General features: G+C 36.2%; 1 protein-coding gene across 1 annotated transcript in view; it reads right to left on the bottom strand.

Annotated features, from left to right (window-relative positions):
• Positions 1 to 17,113, bottom strand: part of Ptprq (protein tyrosine phosphatase receptor type Q) — a 205,250-nt gene that overhangs the window by 12,330 nt on the left and 175,807 nt on the right. The window contains exons 36-39 of the mRNA XM_052165264.1: positions 14,635 to 14,661; positions 13,894 to 13,975; positions 10,206 to 10,296; positions 5,561 to 5,637 (exon numbers count right to left, since the gene is read on the bottom strand). Coding sequence (XP_052021224.1) covers positions 5,561 to 5,637; positions 10,206 to 10,296; positions 13,894 to 13,975; positions 14,635 to 14,661 — 277 coding nt within the window. The remainder of the gene's footprint in view (positions 1 to 5,560; positions 5,638 to 10,205; positions 10,297 to 13,893; positions 13,976 to 14,634; positions 14,662 to 17,113) is intronic.

Genomic DNA, 17,113 nt, shown 5'->3' with positions numbered 1-17,113 from the left:
AAAGATGGCCCCTCTTCAGGAAGCAGAATTAGCATCAAAATATAAGCAGCACCAGGGCAATCCACTTTACAGATACTGCATCTTGTACTTGATTTCCTGGACTCAAGTTGGAAGATTCAGTGAGGAATGAGACAGCTTTACTCCTTTATGTTTAGTGACTGTGGGTGAGGACAAGACTAGGAGCTAGGTTTGGAAGGAGGCATCCTTAGAGGGGAACTAGGTTGGATACTAATTAATATTACACACTAGGAACCATTCTGCAAAAGTTCAAACATAAATACCCCAAAATATTATTCCTTTAATAGTTTTAACAAGTATTTATAAAAAATAATCACTAAATCACCCACATTTTACTGGATGGTAAACAAGCTGTATACACCATGATGTTGGTGGTGGTCTTTTTCTTCTGCTCTTTCTTTCTTTCTTTCTTTCTTTCTTTCTTTCTTTCTTTCTTTCTTTCTTTCTTTCTTTCTTTCTTCTTTCTTTTTTGTCAAAGAGTACATTTAATTAACTTTTTTTCCAAAAAAGGAAAAATGTATTAGAGGGCAAAGGTCTGTGATGGGTGGTATATAAAGGTAGCCTGTGTTCTGATCACCTCTTTTGATCCCTGTGTGAGTTTTAAATAAGATGTACACATATTATTTTTTAATTTTCTTAATACACCATCTATCTGCTCCCACTTGTTCCTTGCTTCTGGTACAGAGAAGACAAGGAGATTTAAGCTTTTTTTTTTCTTTCCTGGTTAAGGCAGCTCAATGAAGGAATGCTAAGGAAATGCAAAATGCCGCCCAACAGGAAATGCTCTAGACACTTTCCTCATCTCTTATTAGAGTGGCAGAAGCACGGTGCTTCTTTTTATTACTTTAGCTGCTAGTTTTAAGTATTGGCATAGAAAATTCACTTCCTCTGAGAAGTGACCTATTAGCTAGAAAGCTTTCTCCAAATTGGAATATACAGTTTAACTGGTTTTAACAATGTATAATAATTAGGAAAAAAATAAATTCTAAGTTTCACCGTGCAGTTCAGGATCACCACCACTGACTGCACACACAGGTGTCACAGCTGCCCTCATGTTGGTTTCTAAGATCTTCCTGGGGTTCCAAGCCAAGAAGTATAAAGCAGACCGTAAGTAAACACCCACTATACATACACTCATCAGGTGCATTAGGTGCTTCTGATGTGATTAGGTGCTTGCACACATTAACTTCTTTAATTTTGCAGCAGCCTTTAGGAAAGTGTTTTTAAAATTATTATATTCATTTCCATTCCTCCTGGTCCTGCCTCTCAGAGTTCTTTCCTCATAACTCCTCCTCTTCACCTCAGAGAGTGCATCCCCCTTGCCCCAGCCATCCTCCTTTTCTGGGCATCAAGTCTCTACAGGATGAGGTGCATCCTCTCCCACTGAAGCCAAACCAGACAGTCCTTGGGTGCATATTTGCCTGGGGCTGTGGACCAGCCAGTGTATGTTCTTGGGGCTCAGTCTCTGAGACTCCCAAGGTTCTAGGTTAGTTGACATGGTGGGTCTTCCTATTAGGTTGCCATTTTTCTTCCTCATTTATAGATACAAAATTTCAGAGTGCCTATGGTCACAGACATAGAAGGACAGAGAAAGAAGGTCTACCCACATTCTGAAGAACATGTACAATACTCCCACCTAATTCATTAGAAGTGCCCATGTTAGTGAATCCATTTGCTTACTGTGTGCTAAGTCCCAGTCATCAAGCATGGTAGAACATGTCAAAAAAGTAATTTAATTATTGCCTATAATTTCTGTATTTTCTTTAGAAATACAGCTTTCTTTCATTTTTAGAAAATAGAAAAATTCTATTTTCCTTTTTAGAAAAAGAAAAATAGCTTTCTTTTTTTTTTTTAGAAAAGCTGTATTTGCCTTATCAATTTCAAATACATAATTATTTAATCCCTCTTAGTAACCTCAAACATAACATGTATTCTTAATAATACACACACACACACACACACACACACACACACACATGCACAGGCAAATTTGGGTTAAAAGTGTTGATAGAGAATTCCTGGTTTCCATGATTGGCAGCAATCCAATCTATTGGATCCTTTCTATCGTCCATAAAATCTTATTTTACCATTGGTCTCACTGAACTGTTTTTAGATATATTGGTACAATTAGCTGCCTGCAAGGGTACAATCCCTCAACTCCTTCCTTTCTTACAGTATGTACTCTATCAAAATTATATGGCCTGTCACTAAGTCCCAGAAAAAGAAACAAAAGTCCCCAGCCTGGCCCAGGACAGAGGAACATGGGTATATCATGTGAGTCCAGTGATAAATCCTGGTTTTAAGTAACTCCTAAATGTCACCTGTTCCTCCCTTTCCTTTCCTGGAGCCTACTTTCCTTCACACAAATTATTTTGCTACCTTTAGGCCTCTTGCCTTGGTTCCCAGATCTGAAAAAATGACATCAATGCCCCTCTGATCTCTGTCTCCTGCTCTTCAAGAAGCTTCATCAACTCTCTACTGAAAGTGTAAAAACAAAACTGAAATGTCCCATGTTTTCTGAGGTAAAGGAAGCCCCAGTTGGAGGTAGAGAAGTGAGAAGTACCATAGAACCATTGCCATGTATTTTCCCCTTGTTCCTGGCACTAAAGGCTGCTTTCCTGGCAAGTATTAGCAATGCAACATACTTGCGCAATACACATACAAACCTGCTTTCACACGAAGTTCCTTCACCTGTTCCTCCTTGCTATGCAAGTCACAGGAATTTTTTTTTACAGCATTTCATATTTTTTATATCACCTTATTGTAACAGAATATATGTTACAATAAACTAGGCTTCCTAGTTAAGCAAAAGATTGCTTAAACCATCTTTTCTTAAAATGTTTGTTTTATGTATATAAATAGTTTATATACAATATATATATGCACAATGTGCTTGCCTGGTAACCTCCAATCCCAGAGAAGACTGTCAGATTGGTGTGAGACACCATCTGGGTGCTGGAACAGAACCTGAGTCTTCTGTAAGAAGCACAGGAGCTCTTCACCACTGAGCCATCTCCCCAGCCCATACTTAAACCATCTTACCCCTTTCTAATACTTGCCTATTGACAGCTGAAATATTTAGAAAGAACACTAGCATTTCATAAATATTACTTTGCTATGTCATCTCTATGTTTCTGTCATGCTTACCGGAACTCCCTGGTTTCCTTCCTTATATTTTTTCTTTTAAAATCAAATTAGATTCTTCTCTCACACAACACATGCCAACCACAGTCTTTCCTCCCTCTACTCCTCGCAGCTCCAGATCCACTCCTCCTCCATTACAGAAAGGAGCAAGCCTCCAAGGGACAACAACCAAATATGACAAAAGAAGATACAAGAATACAAAGCCAAAGCCCTGGTATAGTAGAGTGTTGTGATTAGTGTTCCCATGTAAAGCTAGCTTTAAACATCTTAGGTGGTAAATGAGTGTTTTTAAGACAACAACTAGAAAGTTTCTCACAATAGACATTATTACATTCCATTCCATATGCCTTGCTTTGGAATTGCTTTATTTTCGTGAGGGAACACAGCTCCTCATTACTTTCCTGTACTTTCATATACAAGGCAACCCAATAAGAGGAAAGATTCCTGAGACTATACAAAAGAGTCAGAGACACACCTGTTCCATAAAAACAGCACGCTAACAGGCATAACACATACACGTAACAAATACACATAACATATACACACAACATATACATGTAACATATACACATAACATATACACATAACACATACATGTAACATATACACATAACATATACACAAATGACCTGGTGCAGTCCCATGTGGGCCAGTGATTACCACTTAGGCTCTGTGAGCCCATATCATGTCCTGTTCTAACATTGTGCCATATTTGAAACAACATACAGAAAATGAGGTATTGATTAGGATCTACTTATTGGCAAATAGTAGATTTATACTACTATTATATAATAGTAGAAATATTGAAAGTAGCATGACAACTTAGCTCTCTGCTATTCTATGACATTATAAGACATTTATTTGATCACTACAAAAGTGGTTCTATTTAAAATATCTAGATATCTAGGTCTTATTGCATAAAGCAAGACTTCAGCAGGCTATAGGGTCTAGTCTACAGTCAAACTTAGTAAGCATAAGACTTCAGTAAACTATTTTTTAGAAGAATTTCATATCACAATGACTCAATTATTTCATAAATGAATAAAACGTTATAACAGGATATTCACATGGTCATTTGAATAGAGACCTACAGATCTAACATCAAAATTGAATGAAACACACACTTCCTCTAGATACTCCCTTAAATGTTATGTAGAGAAGTCTTCACTTCTCCATTATTCAGTCCCTTGGCAGTAAGACCCAACATATGACTGTAATTTTAGAGTTAAATTGACTAGTAAGGAATTACAATATAATCTATATATACACAACTTCACAGAAGCTTGGAAACAATCAATGCAATCCATTATGTCTGATATAAGGAAAAGAATGAAGTGTCACAGAAGAATCTCAAATAAACTGGAATATATTGAAAGAAATGACAGGTCAGTGAGTAGGAAAATATTTAAGAATAGGAAAATAATAAAAAACTGGAGAGTGTGCAAAGCAGCTGAAGTCTTCCAGTATCTGTAGGCTTATAAGCAATGATGATTAATCTCATCATAGCAACTGAAGCCAGTAGGAAAAAACATAAAGGGACTAACTTGAAATCACATAATAGAGCTGTTTAGAGATGAAGTCATCTCCCCTGGGAGAAAATTAATTAATTGAGCCTGGAGACACTAACAATTATCTTCCAATGGTATTTAGAAAATGTTTCAAGGTGAGCTTCTCATTAAAGGACCAATGTGCTCTTCCCACTCTCAAAATGTAAGAATGTGTCAGCCAAGCTGAGGTCCTTGATGAACAAAGATTTCTGAGTGTCTGGCATGGTGAAGACCATTGACCAGAAAACAAAACAAAACAAAACAATAACAACAATAACATTGTGCAAAAAATGAGGAACTGAGGACAAATTTGCTTCCTTCCATTTTCAGTAAGTCCTAGTAAGAATTTATTACTTCTGCTATGCAAGAGACTACACTGAGTATATCACAATTGTCTCCATCTTAATTCACTTGTATTTACCGAGAGGCTACACAGAGTATACATTTTATATCATCATCATTCCTTTGATGGACTCCATATCTCAAAGGGAAAGGTATATAACAAGTTTTTACATTCTATGAGCATGACTGTCAATTTGACTGATATTTCATTGACAGAGAGATTAGCTGACCTTGTGTTTGGGAAATATATTAACAAAACATGAAAAATGGTGCAAAGATCAGGTATGGTAAGAGGAAGAAATTTTCTGCCTGCATGGAACTAGTGAAATGCATAATTAATCAAAAGCCTCTATACCCCCATCTCTGAAATAACATGTGCCTCAGGCTGCTATTGGGAAAACATCATTTTCCATTCCATAGTGTTTTAATGAATTTGCTGTCTTAAAGAGCTGAAATTTTTAGTATTCATCCTCTACCAAAATATATTATCTATAAAAATAGTAACTCACAGAAACATAGCTGGCATTAATGTAATCTGATCCAGGAATGCTTACGTCAGGTATCAGCTTCACTCTGTTATTATTGTCTGAGGGAAAAAAAACATAAGAAATCATAATTGGATTTTCAAATTCCCAAGACCTTTATACCATGAAAGTAGTATTAAAGTTCACTATTTGATAATCCTAACTCATACATTAGCATGACATTTAAAAAACAGTCTCTCATGTCCCAATACACAAAATATCAATTAATAAGGTCTTGGATATACTTATAAAATACCCACACAAATTATTATAAAATTAACTACAAATGTCGTGCCACGTTATCTATTCTGAAACTTATTTTTATTTGCTTAATCTTTCTACACAATTATAAATATATTTTGTTTGTATTCTTAAGAAGATATACAGTATTTTTAATATAGTGTACCTATTTAATTATGGATTCAACTTGTTATTCAAATGCTGGACTCATAACGAATATGATAACATAGCTGTAAAAGTTCATTTGTACACCATATTGCCAGGAATAAAATCCCAGATCCATAGGTTCACCTTTCATACCTTGAAAGACACAACCTTCTCATGGTTTCCGTTTACAAATTGCATGCTAAGGCTATAAGCAGATTTTTGTCATATATAGTAAAACTTTCATAGGTTACCAGTTGTCAGCAACATAATAGTACACTAAATATTTATTGTATTATAACCAAACTTTATATTTAAAAACTTAGGTTTTCTGAATCACATGTTATTTCTGGTAGTCATTGTACTAATATTCATATTATTTACAAGTTCATTCATAGACTCTCCTGAAACTTGAATGAATTTTTCTAATTTACATTTCAGTATTTTGATGTTTCTTGTACTCAGATTTATTGTTTTCAAGAAGTAAAATATAGATTTACCTTTTATTATTTATTTTTATCTGTAACACAACAGTCCCATTATATAATATTCCATTAATTTCTCTTTGATTTAAAATATTATATGCTAGATTATATGTTTAGTTTTAGTTTTGTTTTGTATCTAGTTTTAAACTGTTTATTCTCTCCCATAGGTTGCCTATTCTTTCTCTAATATAACATTAGAACTAGTTATTCATCTTTAGACTATTTTAAAGAAATATCATTAAGTAGTTATTCTGTGCCCAGGGAGGGATGCTTTTCAAAAGGAGTACCAGAAATTTTCTTGGGGAGTTCAACCAAGATAATTTTATACCTGTAAAGTCTACTGACAACTTTAAACAGGGGAATCTCCAAATATCATTGGCTGAATGATTCAGAGGTTCGACTGGGTTGTGTGGCTAAGTGACCAGTATGTGCTCTGTTTTTGCCAGTCTCTGGACTATCAGCATTTGGATAAGATAAGAAATAAGGGTTGGTGTCTTCATGGAGGAAAACTAAGAAGAGGATTGGCTGTGTAGTCAGACAAAGTCTTGAGTGAACCACTTAGCTTCTGGTTGTTACTGCCCTCAACTCTACTATGCAGTTATAATACTTATGTTGTTTAACTATCTTGAAGAAATGTGAAGGTTTACAGGAAATATTTTTGGGCTTCCCTCAAGTTCTCCAAGTTAAAGCATATACCAGTGGATACCAATAGTAATTATTTAAAGTGTTTTAGTTGTAGTGTGAGAAGTTATGACCAATGCATTTAAATTTAGAGACTCCTAATATTTAAACAAATTTCTGCAAATTATTTATCTGTCAGTGAGACTGAACTTTTTATGATTAGCTTTGGACTTTCAGGAAGGGAAGCCATTGGACTGCTATTAACTTGATATGATTGTTTATAGTGAATTGAGTTAATGGCATGCTAAACTTCTTCTTGTGGTATTTGGATATTAAGGTCAGAGTGTCCTGTCAGACGGAGATTTGGAAATCACGTCTGCAAGCATTTGCTGCTAATTCTAGTATCACAAAGCCCTGTAAACTAATAGCTTCCAAAAGGCAAAGCAATATTTGAAATTCTCTTTCTGACATTACACAGGGGAAAAGCAATAGTACTCAAAGCTGGCTCAAGCAAAACTTCAGATTCGATTGAAATATATTCATTCACGGCAAGGAAAGACACCATTTTTCAGTTTTTTGTTTTGTGTGCAAACCCAGTGGCAACACAGAACCATAAAATCTTGTTTGTGTAACTGTCTTTGAGTGGGCTTGTGTGTGAAAATATAGTTTCCTTCCTATAGACATGACTGTGACATTATAAATGGACTTCTAGCTCTAGCGAGGGATGGGGAATTGCTGTCTTCAGAATTCAGTGCCCCAGGAGCTATCACACTCCTATCTACTCAGAAAGTTATCAGCATTTAAAAGAAAGTGATCTATTGATTACACACCGTGAGAGCTGAATGCTTTATGTGTTCTAGTAGTGGGAAAGGTTCTTTAAGTGATTATTTTACCTAGTCTTCTAATGGTCTTAGTAGGAACAGACCAACAAATGGTTGGTTTGTTGGTGCTCACAAAGAGAGACAGCCCAAAAAGAGAATTACATCCCAGGAAGTTTCACTATTTTTATCTTATCCTCAGTAGGGAGGCTTGAGACATTTGTGATCCTTATTGTTTTGAGGTTGAACATTTACTGCGATCAACCACTCTTGTCCCATCTCATCATAGAAGTAATATGGATATGGACTGAATTTTCTTTCAATCGAAATGGGGATAATTAACCAAGATCTCATTCCAAGCGAACAAAAGAATAGAACTCAAATTTTCATATTTTAAGTTCAAAACTTCTCGGAAATTAGTTAGACTTATTTAAGTTACCTTACACATGTTGACACATTGCAAATTAGTCCCAGTTGTACAATGCAACTAAAATTCAATGTTAATTAACTCATGGTAGTGGCCTTTTGATAAGAATATAATATTTATTTACAAAGAACACCATTTCAATGAGCATGTTGCAAACATTCTAGAAGAAATTTAGTGGAAACACATCTAGCAACATGGACACTCCCACTAAACTCAAGGTGCATAAAACTCAAGTTAATGTTCTTAAAGTTAGAATAGAAAGCATGCTGAGAAAGGTCGCGACCTCAGACATTTAGAGACTATCAGTCATATACTGTACTTGTCACCCATGGCTTTCTCATCTTGCTGCTGAAGTCATTTCCTTATGATTTATTTTATTGTAGACAGAATCTACAGGAGTTAATGCTATTTGTTCTTTTCTCTAACCTACTTTCTGGGAACTACAAGGTTGTTTGGATCATAACCTCTGATATCACAATCCTCTAAATCTGGTTGCCTTTCCAAATAATTTATCCTTTAGTCCCTGTATTCTGCTTCTTCCTATTTAAATTACTTATGGGATTAAAGTCTCCTCTAAATTAGCATTTTTCAAGACCTGTAGGAATTTCCTTAATGTGTTTATTTATTTATGTAATTTTTTGTTTGTTTATTGGAGCACTAGGTTTATGCATGTTTTGAAGCCTTCTATCAATGAACTACAGTCCCAGTTCTTTTTAATTTCAGAAATCAGGGTAGGGCCTGGTTAAGTTGCTCAAGTCTATCTTTAATTCCTTAGGTAGAGAAGACTGTTCTTTTTTTTTAATTCAATATATTTTTTATTTATATTTCAAATGATTTCCCCTTTTCTGGCTTCCCACTCCCCAAAAGTCCCATAAGCCCTCTTCCCTCCCCCGTTTCCCCCATCCAACCCTTCCCACTTCCCTGTTCTGTTATTGCCCTATACCACTACACTGAGTCTTTCCATAACCAGGGGCCCCTCCTCCGTTCTTCTTGGACATCAGTTGATGTGTGGATTTTGTTTTGGGTATTCCAATTTTCTAGGCTAATATCCACTTATTAGTGAGTGCATACCATGATTGATCTTTTGAGACTGGGTTACCTCACTTAGTACGATGTTCTCCAGCTCCATCCATTTGTCTAAGAATTTGATGAATTCATTGTTTCTAATGGCAGAATAGTACTAAGACTGTTCTTGAGCTTTCAGTCTTCAAGCTCAAGCCTCCCAGTTACTTGAGATTAAAAGGCTGTGTTACCCTGTGTATATATTGGCACAAAGTTTCAGAGCATAAAAAATCTTAATTTCTTAATATAAGACTGCACTGGGTTAGAGTTGGTGAACATTCATTGAAAGAAAACACTAGACATTCTAGTAAGATATCAAGGATATCAAATCTTCCTCTATAAACCATTGTTTATTTGAATTGAAAAGTAAAGTGGTCCTACAGCAAGGTGTACCTCTGCCTCTCTGCAGAAAAGAGTTCCAGTCAACAGACATTGACTCTGATCATCAGCTAGTATTTTTGCAAGGCATTTTTATGTTCCATTCTCTTAAGGAAAGGTAATACACAAAGCTAGGTGTTAATTTCCCTTCTATTTGAGACACGTTCTACAGGAAGGTGTTAAAAGGGTTAAATTACAAAGCTGAAAAGCAGGTCGATCTACAGTTTCTTGCACCTGCAAAAATGAAACTCGGGTGAACAAACTGGATACCATGTAAATTAAGATTAGTAATTAAGAACAAAGCAAATGCGATACAACTTGAAAGTCACCATTCATGAAGTGTATTGTTGTAATTCCACGAATGTATAAAAAACATTAAATTAATGCAAACTATTAAGATGGTGGCCATTTTTTGAATACTTCATACTCAGACTATGAATGAGAATTGCACGTACATGGTTTTATGTTTGGAAAGCGATTTTTCGCTCTGTTCCAAGGGAGATCAGCGTCAGTCGAGGAGAGATCTTGAAGAAATTTTGGTAATTCCTAGTAAAAATAAAACATTGCAAAGTTTAAACTAGTATAAATATAAAACACTGCCCATTAAAACCCAATTTCTTTCTTTGAGTCCTTCATTTGTTTAGTGTGTGTGTGTGTGTGTGTGTGTGTGTGTGTGTGTATGTGCATCTACATGCTACATGATAGAGAACCACCTTTGGTTTCATTTGTTCAGGTGTTACAGCCCAATTTTATTTTATTAAAATTCTTTAAATAAAGTATTTCTCAGCTGGGCAGTGGTGGCGCACGCCTGTAATCCCACTACTTGGGAGACAGAGGCAGATGGATTTCTGAGTTTGAGGCCAACCTGGTCTACAGAGTGAGTTCCAGGACAGCCAGGGCTACACAGAGAAACCCTGTCTTGACACCCCCCCCCCCAAAAAAAAGGATTTCTCATGGGAATGAAGCTTGCCAAGACTGAAGCTAGTCTGGCCAGCTTGCCTTGGGGACCTAGCTCTGTCTACCTTCCCAAGGCTGTGATTATAAATACCTACCTCCATGGACAACTTTTTACATAAGTTCTTGGTATCCAATTCAGGTTTTGATGCTTGCAGGGATAGTCTCCTGAGCTATCATTTCAGTCGTAATTTGTTTAAATTTATTTTTAATTTTGTGTATTTAGTACTGGGCATTGAATCCTGAGTTTTATGTTTGGCATAAAATCTCTAGTGCAGAGTTCGTCTCCCAGGCCACATTCTTTTTTTTTTTTTCTTAATTAAAAACTCCTATCATAGATATAGAAACAAGGTCAAATGAACAGTAAAGGTTTTCCCTAAATGTCACCATTACTATTCTCAATGATTGTGACCAGCTAGATTACCACTTTCCCTTGAGATAATTTCATTGAACTCTGCAGAGCACTAAGGTGCCACATGCTACCCATGGCTTCATCAGGCTCACACAACTGTTCTTTAATATGGGAATACCTCTAGAGGGAAGAAGGGAGTTGAATGATTTATTTTTTGTTTTTTCTCCCCAGACAGTGTGATTTCATGCCTATTAATTGGTGCAACCCTGGTCAGTTTGAGATGATGTCAAAGGTCAATACTGCACTCAGTTGGCCTTGTTAAATTGATAATGGAATGTAAAGGTGAGATTTAGAATGATCAGATACAGATGAAGGGTCAGGGAGACCGACTGTTGACATCTGAGAGAAAAATGTTGCACTCTGTCTTGCTCTTCCTCATGTAAGCATCTTTAAGGAGACTGGTGTCAGAACTTGTGTGGATTATTTTGTTGGGCAGATGATGATCATTCATGAGATTATTTCAGGTTATGTGAAGAAATTAAAGCATTTTTTTATATTTTAATGTAATTATGAATTATTTTTATTAAATAATTCTCCTTTCTCTATTCTTCTCACAATAAAAAAGAGTTGTTCATGGGTGAGGTAGAATATGTGCAACAAGGCTCATTAAAAGATAACATTAGGAGGCCCCAAATGATTTCCCCGTGCCAAGATTTTAGAAGCCCAGGAAGAGGAAAGGAGGAGAAAGACACATTTGGAATTGACTTGAAAATGATACATTTTGGAATTATTCCACATACAAGTTCCTATTAATAGTTTCAAGAGACCCTGGCTTTGAGAACCAACACTCAGTTACCAGGCTGCAGGTTTAAATAGCATCATGATACTGGGTGGTCCTACTCTGGTTAGGACACAGAGCCTCGGTGAGCTTCCATAGGTAGCTCTTTCTGCTCTTGTTTGAATGTGTTCTCATGGGAACAAAGTGAAAAGGTTGCTTGGCTTCCCAGCCTTTCTGCTTACTCTCTCTGTCCCTGGAACACTTCCCTGCTACCTTCTCATTAGAATTCAGCTCATGCTACTGTTCATCTTAGACACCACAATTTTCATTAGTCTTTCCTAATGAGCAGTTAGTGTTGATCCCCGCATCTTTATGCACATCTCAATCATGATACAGCTGTCCTGTTTAAAGCATGTCTGGCTGCTACAATTCTTATTTTAATCTGAATTTATATGTGTACAGATTATTAACATAGTAACTGATGTTTGTACCAAGCACATTTTACCCATTTGATAGGTAGTAATTTTAGTATTCTCAATTCAGTGGGGCCAATACTAGCTATTCACAGATGAAGATGTTGAGGTGTAAAGAGATTAGATAATTTGCCTAAAGTCATTTAGTTTGTAAAGCATAAACTGATGAATACCAATATATAAAGCATTGTTTGCCATAGTATAAACCTTAATAAATAACTAAAAGATAAAAAAATAGAAAAAGTGCTAAAAGATTAGTCAACTTTGTACATCCAATATATATGTAAATAATAATATGATCATTTTGATTAAAAATTTTAATAAATCATTAGGATAAGAATGATCTGGCTGGTTTTATTTGTTTTTACAGAAGAACCACATAGCCTCCCAAAAAGTTAAGCTGGAATTTTTGTTAATACATGAAAATATATTTGCTAATACAACTATGCATGCACTTAGGCATAAATAATTCGACTATATTTGATCCTGTTCTAGAAAAATTACACGTTTCCTGGTGAAAAGTTGAAATTTCTTTGTGTGTAAAAGCTAAGAGAACTTCGTGGTTGCTTTGGCTTTGCAAAGTCCGGTCCAGTCTTACTTAAGAAGCATAGCCAAGTAGCAGCAGGGCACCCATTCATCTTCCTGCAGTTTTTGTTATTACTCCCCGAGAAACTGAAATTTTATAATGCTGAATTATTTAAGCCAATTGTGTGACTCTTTGTTTCAGGAGTTCACATACTAAGAAATTTATGAAAAAAGAAGTAGAAATAGACTTCTGGATAAAGCATAAAATATACTTGGCTTTCACAATGTAAAATAAACATGTCATCTAGATAAGATATATATGTAGGAGTCTCAAAATAGATTGCAGATATGACTTTTGTTTCTCCACATAATTTCATATTTGTAATACTCAAATAATTAATAAGGTATATCAAGAGAAACATAAAATTGTTAACAGGTAAAATTATTTTCAACTTTAAAATAATTTAAACAGCGAGGTCTAAGTTTTACATATCTCCATGTGGGATTAAATATTTGTTTCATAATAACATAAAAATAGACATTATTGAATTTAGACACTGCTTGTCTGTATTATAGTAGGATCAGAAATAGCAGTAATACTTGCAAATCTGATCTGCAAATATCAAATGCTGTTCCCTGATCATTTTATACCAGGAATGCATGCTAACTAGCACTCATTATGTTCAATAGTCAACATACTTATATGGAATCATCATTACAGCACAATCTAAACCTCACTTACAAATGCAAATTAATGAAACCATCACTCTGGATTTGCACCTCCATTAGAGTTGGTGAGCAGGGAGCCGGGAATGACCAAGCCTCCATTACAGGGGCCTGAAGAAGACCATCTTCTCCTAACATAGTAGGTGAATACTCTGATCAGATTGCAGCAAGGCCACCCAGGGTAACATTACTATCTAAACAATCAACCTGGTAATTGGGTATTGATTATCAAGGCCAGAATCCTTCATGGCCTTGCATGTTTAAAATGGATGTGAAATGTGACACAGGAAACTACCGGAGGTCTTACAATGTTGTGACAACTGCTGGCAACATACCGAAAATTCCTCTTGAAACTTTAGGTTGTTGTTTGTGCAAAGCTCTTCAACGTGTTGCAGGAAGGATTTCTTGCATATAGGCCTCCAAGTAAAGAAAGGCATTAAATGGAACCGAGTTGTTAACTTGTATTCTTTCTCTTAAGAGAAAACTTGGGCACCGTCTGCACAGTTAACACTTAAGCAACTGGAAAACCCCCAGCTACACAATCCCTTAAAGTCACCCTGTTCTGTTTACAAAAGGAGTTCTCTGTCTTTAAATTCACTTTCTTTATATCCATGGTACAAAATTTCATTTTTTTCAGTGACTTTAAAGGAAAGATTTAGCGTTTTGGTGAACAGAAGTTTTCAAGCATTTGTGAAGGCATGAAGTTATCATTGACTCCTAAAAGCACATTAATACTTCTTTGTCACACAGAAGAATGTTACACATTACAAGGTTTTAGAAGATATAAAATATTGCAGTGACTTCATTCTCATAATGATATGGCTTTTAAATCCCAAGGAGTTTAAATATCCCCATATTACTTCCCAAGCTAAAATACAGACATGCAGGCTTCACCCCAGAGAGAGAGAAAGCATTTCTCCGGTTACCGTGCAATTAGTCATGCTTTTATGATTTATATCCAGCTTAAAGGTCTTTCCAACAAACATACAGAGAGAGAGAGCCACACATTAAGAGCCACTGAGTCAGTGAATCTAAAGTTGATATTCAAAAGAAGGGGAAAAAGTTCACAAACTTACTTGATGGATTTTCTATAACTAAGCAACCTGCAACAGAGACCATGTTAGATGTATTGTGTGCGAGACAGATGGCTAATTCTGAAAGAGCTCTAGAGTAAAATCAGAAAATTATAGTAAAATCAACAATGATTAAGTACATTGTGGTTCCAACTAGCATGCAGTTGCTAATTTCATATTTGAAAAGTATATTAATTGAGACTATTTTAGCTTCTCTTCCCACTTATAAAGATAGCATTATAATTTAAGACACTGGATTAAAAGCAGGCCACCTTTTAATATATTGCATAAAATAAACAGTTAATACAAATTCAAGAAATAAATAAATTCTTTATTTATAAAGAGTGTAGAATGGGAAATAGAAGTTGTTGAAAATGACATTATATTGCCAGAGTCTTGTTTCATGACTGAGTTTGAATTAAATACAGCCATAACAAATTACATTCATTTCAGCTACTTTGTGTACATTTTTGTGATATGTACATTTTGTGTCTATTTACATCATTGATAGTTATACTCTGAAACACGAAATTTTTTAACAGATCAATAGATAATGCACCACACAAGTAGAGATATGTTTCTTGTCAAAACATATCATGCACAACAAATTTGCACAGCACAAAAGCACAAACAGCACAAATATATGCACAATGGGGTCTTTTCAAGGTTTTACATTTTTTATAATATTACAAATTATTTACAATAACCTTCAAGCAAAACTATTTCTTGGAATATGTACTTTGAAATTGTGGATGCATGAAACAAGATAATTGGCTTGAGGAACAATTAAGACATGATGTTTTGAAAATGATCATAAAGATGTATATCCAATGGAGAAAACTTGAACCAAAAATATGTATTTTATGGCAAAAAGGATTTAATGGAACTTGTGGGGACGAAGAAGTAGGTATCATGAAGCTGGATACTAGAAGTAGAAGTTGGTGGTGGGTGTGTCAAAGAGGAAATAGCCTCCTACTTTCTCAGGGTGTACGCTGACAGAACGTCCTAACATTATCCTAATATCAAACGTGGTGGAGACAAAGCTTGCAGAGGCTTGCTGGGTAGACTGAAGAGTTTACCACAACAGCCTAAAGTGATCTCAAGAAGGGAACAGAGAGCTTCTTACCATAACTTCATGGACCCAGAAGTGGTTGAGTAGGTTGTTAGGTCAGAAAAGCTTTGGTTTGGGGGATGTGAGACAGAAGATCTGAAAACGTGAGGCACTGGAGGTCAGAGACATTGAAACATATGTAACAGAGGCAGGTGCAGTAACCAGGGTCTGTTGCAGATGATTACCCTCAGCAAAGACCAGCAAGAAAACAGACAGTGACAAGCATGCCTCAGACCACCTACACTCCTAAATTAAGACCAGCAGAACCTTCCATGCGGCCAGCCCTGTTCCTTAAAAGAATCACAGAGAAAAATGTGCTAGTCTGGGAAATCTTGATTAGCCACATTTGAGGAATGACTGCATCTTTGCATTTGAGACGTTCATTTTCATGCTACTGCATGGAAATGTTCCCTTTTCTTGACGTGAGTGTGATGACGGATTCATTCCTGGGAAGATCCAGGATTATTAGGGCTGTAGTAGAGAAATAGATTTCTCTTGGATAATTGAATTCTGAGATGGATGGTACTTTTTTAGGAACTCATGAACAGGCATTAAGGAAATCAGTGCATGTTTGTGGAATCCCTAACAGATATGAAATATGAATAGTCAGAAATCATTTTTAGCAAGCTCTAGCAAAAAATGAACCCTTATTCACATGCTCGCTCTTTCCCTAGGAAGCTCCATCCTTCACTTACAACTTGCTAATAAGGAAACTATTAGTTTTCTAAGGCTGCTGTTTTTCTCAGTGAAAAACTAGAAATTTGCTCTAATTTCATTTTTTTTACATGAAATATTTTTCTGTATATTCTAATTTTAAATGTCAACCACCAAAGTATTAAATTGGATAGATACTTGTGCAGTCTCGCCTCATTATAAAATATGATGGACTTACTGACTTTAAATATTGTTCCATTCTTGGGCAGTTTCCTTTTTCTCTTTTTCTTTTCTCCTCCTCCTCCTCCTCCTCCTCCTCCTCCTCCTCCTCGTCGTCTTCCTCCTCCTCGTCTTCCTCCTCCTCCTCCCCCTCCTCCTCCTCCTCTTCTTTCTCCTCCTCCTTCACCTCCACCTCCTCCTCTTTCTCCTCCACTTCCTCCTCCTCCTCTTTCTCCTCCACTTCCTCCTCCTCCTCTTTCTCCTCCACCCCCTCCTCCTCCTCTTTCTCCTCCACCTCCTTTTTCTCCTCCTCTTTCTCCTCCACCTCCTCCTCCACCTCCTTTTCCTCTTCCTCTTTCTCCTCCTCCTCCTTCTCCTCCTCCTCTTTTTCCTCCTCTTCTTTCTCCTCCTCCTCTTTCTCCTCTTCCTCTTTCTCTTCCTCCTCCTTCTTGATTTTTTGAGACAGGGTTTATCTGTCCAGCCCTGGCTGTCCTGAAA

The sequence above is a fragment of the Apodemus sylvaticus genome, chromosome 20, assembly GCF_947179515.1.
Source record: "Apodemus sylvaticus chromosome 20, mApoSyl1.1, whole genome shotgun sequence".
NCBI lineage: Eukaryota > Metazoa > Chordata > Mammalia > Rodentia > Muridae > Apodemus > Apodemus sylvaticus.
Note: the sequence above shows the minus strand (reverse complement) of the source record. Positions and strands in the feature narration are given on the sequence as shown.